We start from the raw sequence: 1,458 nt of genomic DNA, 5'->3' as shown, positions 1-1,458 counted from the left end.
GTTACCGACTGGAGTTACCCCTGAGACGCGAGCTCAGGCCGCACTGTCCTGGCCGCCACTCCCTCACGGTTTCTTCCGCAGCCATGGGCCTGGCCGCCCTGGAGGTCATGCAGGCCGTGCAGCGGACCTGGACCAGCTCGAAGGTGCGCATGAACGGGAAGACGCGGCTGATGCAGTGGAGGGACATGTTCGACATCGCGGTGAAGTGGAGACGGTAACCAGCATTTCATGACAGAGACGAGGTCTCCTCGCCCTGGCCGGTGCTGCTCAATGGATAGAGCCGCGGCTGCGGACCGGGGCCCGGGTTTGATTCCTATCAAGGGCATGTACCTCGGTTGCAGGCTCCTCCCTGGACCGGGGCTCTGGTCTCGGGCTCGGGAATGAGGCAACCACTCATTGTGTCTCTCTCACGTCGATATTTCTGTCTTTCCCTCTACCTTCCACTCTCTCTAAAAATCAATGGAAAAAATATCCTCGGGTGAGGATTTAAAAAAAAATAGTCTCCTCAACAGGTTTCGAGTTCTGTTTTATTTCCTAACAAGAAGCCTCATACGTTATATGATCCTCTCTAAATTTGTCAAGTATTGCTGGCATCATTACACTCATTTACTATTGACAAAATAGGAGTTATCATGTTTCCACATACATTTTTTTAAAAAGTATTTTAGAAAAAGCAATCTCTTTTTTTTTTTTAGAAAAAATACGTTTTTATTTATTTTAGAGAGAGAGGAAGGGAGAGGGAGAGAGGAACATTGATCGGTTACCTCCCTTGCCCCCGTCGGGACGGCGCCCACAACCTGGGCATGTGCCCTGACTGGGAACAGAAGCGGCACCTTCTGGTGCGTGGGAAGGCGCTCAGCCAGCTGAGCCGCACCGGCCAGAAGAGCAGTCGTTTCGAAAGAGCGGGCGCCTGTGGCCTTTGCATGGACTTCGGCTCGCGTCTCTATAGCTGCCGTGTGTGCCTGGGTGCCCAGCGCCGGCGTGGGTCACAGATGATACTCACTTTCATGAGAAAGTGCCGCTCTGCTCGTGAGCCTGCCCTGACTTCCTCCGTGGCCCAGTCGGGACAGCTGGTTGGAGTTTGGTCTGCGCCACCGCTTTCTCCCGCTTGTGCAAAGACGGTGTTTTATTGTTAACGCGTTGGGACCTTTCTGGGCTGTGGAAGGCCTTGTCTCTAACAAGCTCTGTTTCACAGGATTGCGGACCCAGACCAGCCGGTGCTGTGGTTAGATCAGATGCCGGCCCGCAGCCTGAGCAGAGGTTTCAACAACCACATCAATTTAATCAGGTAGGACCCCCCCACGAGCATCTTCTCTGTCTTCATCGTAGTTTATTCTCAATCGTGGGCCTGGAGACCGTGAGAAGCCCATGGCTCCTTTCCTGGGGACCTGGATGAGGGTTCTGAAGACCCGCTCTGAGGCTTTCTTGGGCTGCAGCCTCGCAGCTGGACCCGCTGCG

At 54.1% G+C, this 1,458-nt stretch overlaps 1 protein-coding gene across 1 annotated transcript in view; it reads left to right on the top strand.

Annotated features, from left to right (window-relative positions):
* The window catches only part of LOC102442550 (tetratricopeptide repeat protein 13-like), a gene marked incomplete at its 5' end in the record, with an annotated part of 36,730 nt that overhangs the window by 25,649 nt on the left and 9,623 nt on the right, over positions 1–1,458 (top strand). Inside the window, 2 exons of the mRNA XM_023748817.1 lie at positions 15–214; positions 1,196–1,288. Coding sequence (XP_023604585.1) covers positions 15–214; positions 1,196–1,288 — 293 coding nt within the window. The remainder of the gene's footprint in view (positions 1–14; positions 215–1,195; positions 1,289–1,458) is intronic.

Source organism: Myotis lucifugus, unplaced genomic scaffold, assembly GCF_000147115.1.
Source record: "Myotis lucifugus unplaced genomic scaffold, Myoluc2.0 scaffold_1853, whole genome shotgun sequence".
Lineage (NCBI taxonomy): Eukaryota > Metazoa > Chordata > Mammalia > Chiroptera > Vespertilionidae > Myotis > Myotis lucifugus.
Note: the sequence above shows the minus strand (reverse complement) of the source record. Positions and strands in the feature narration are given on the sequence as shown.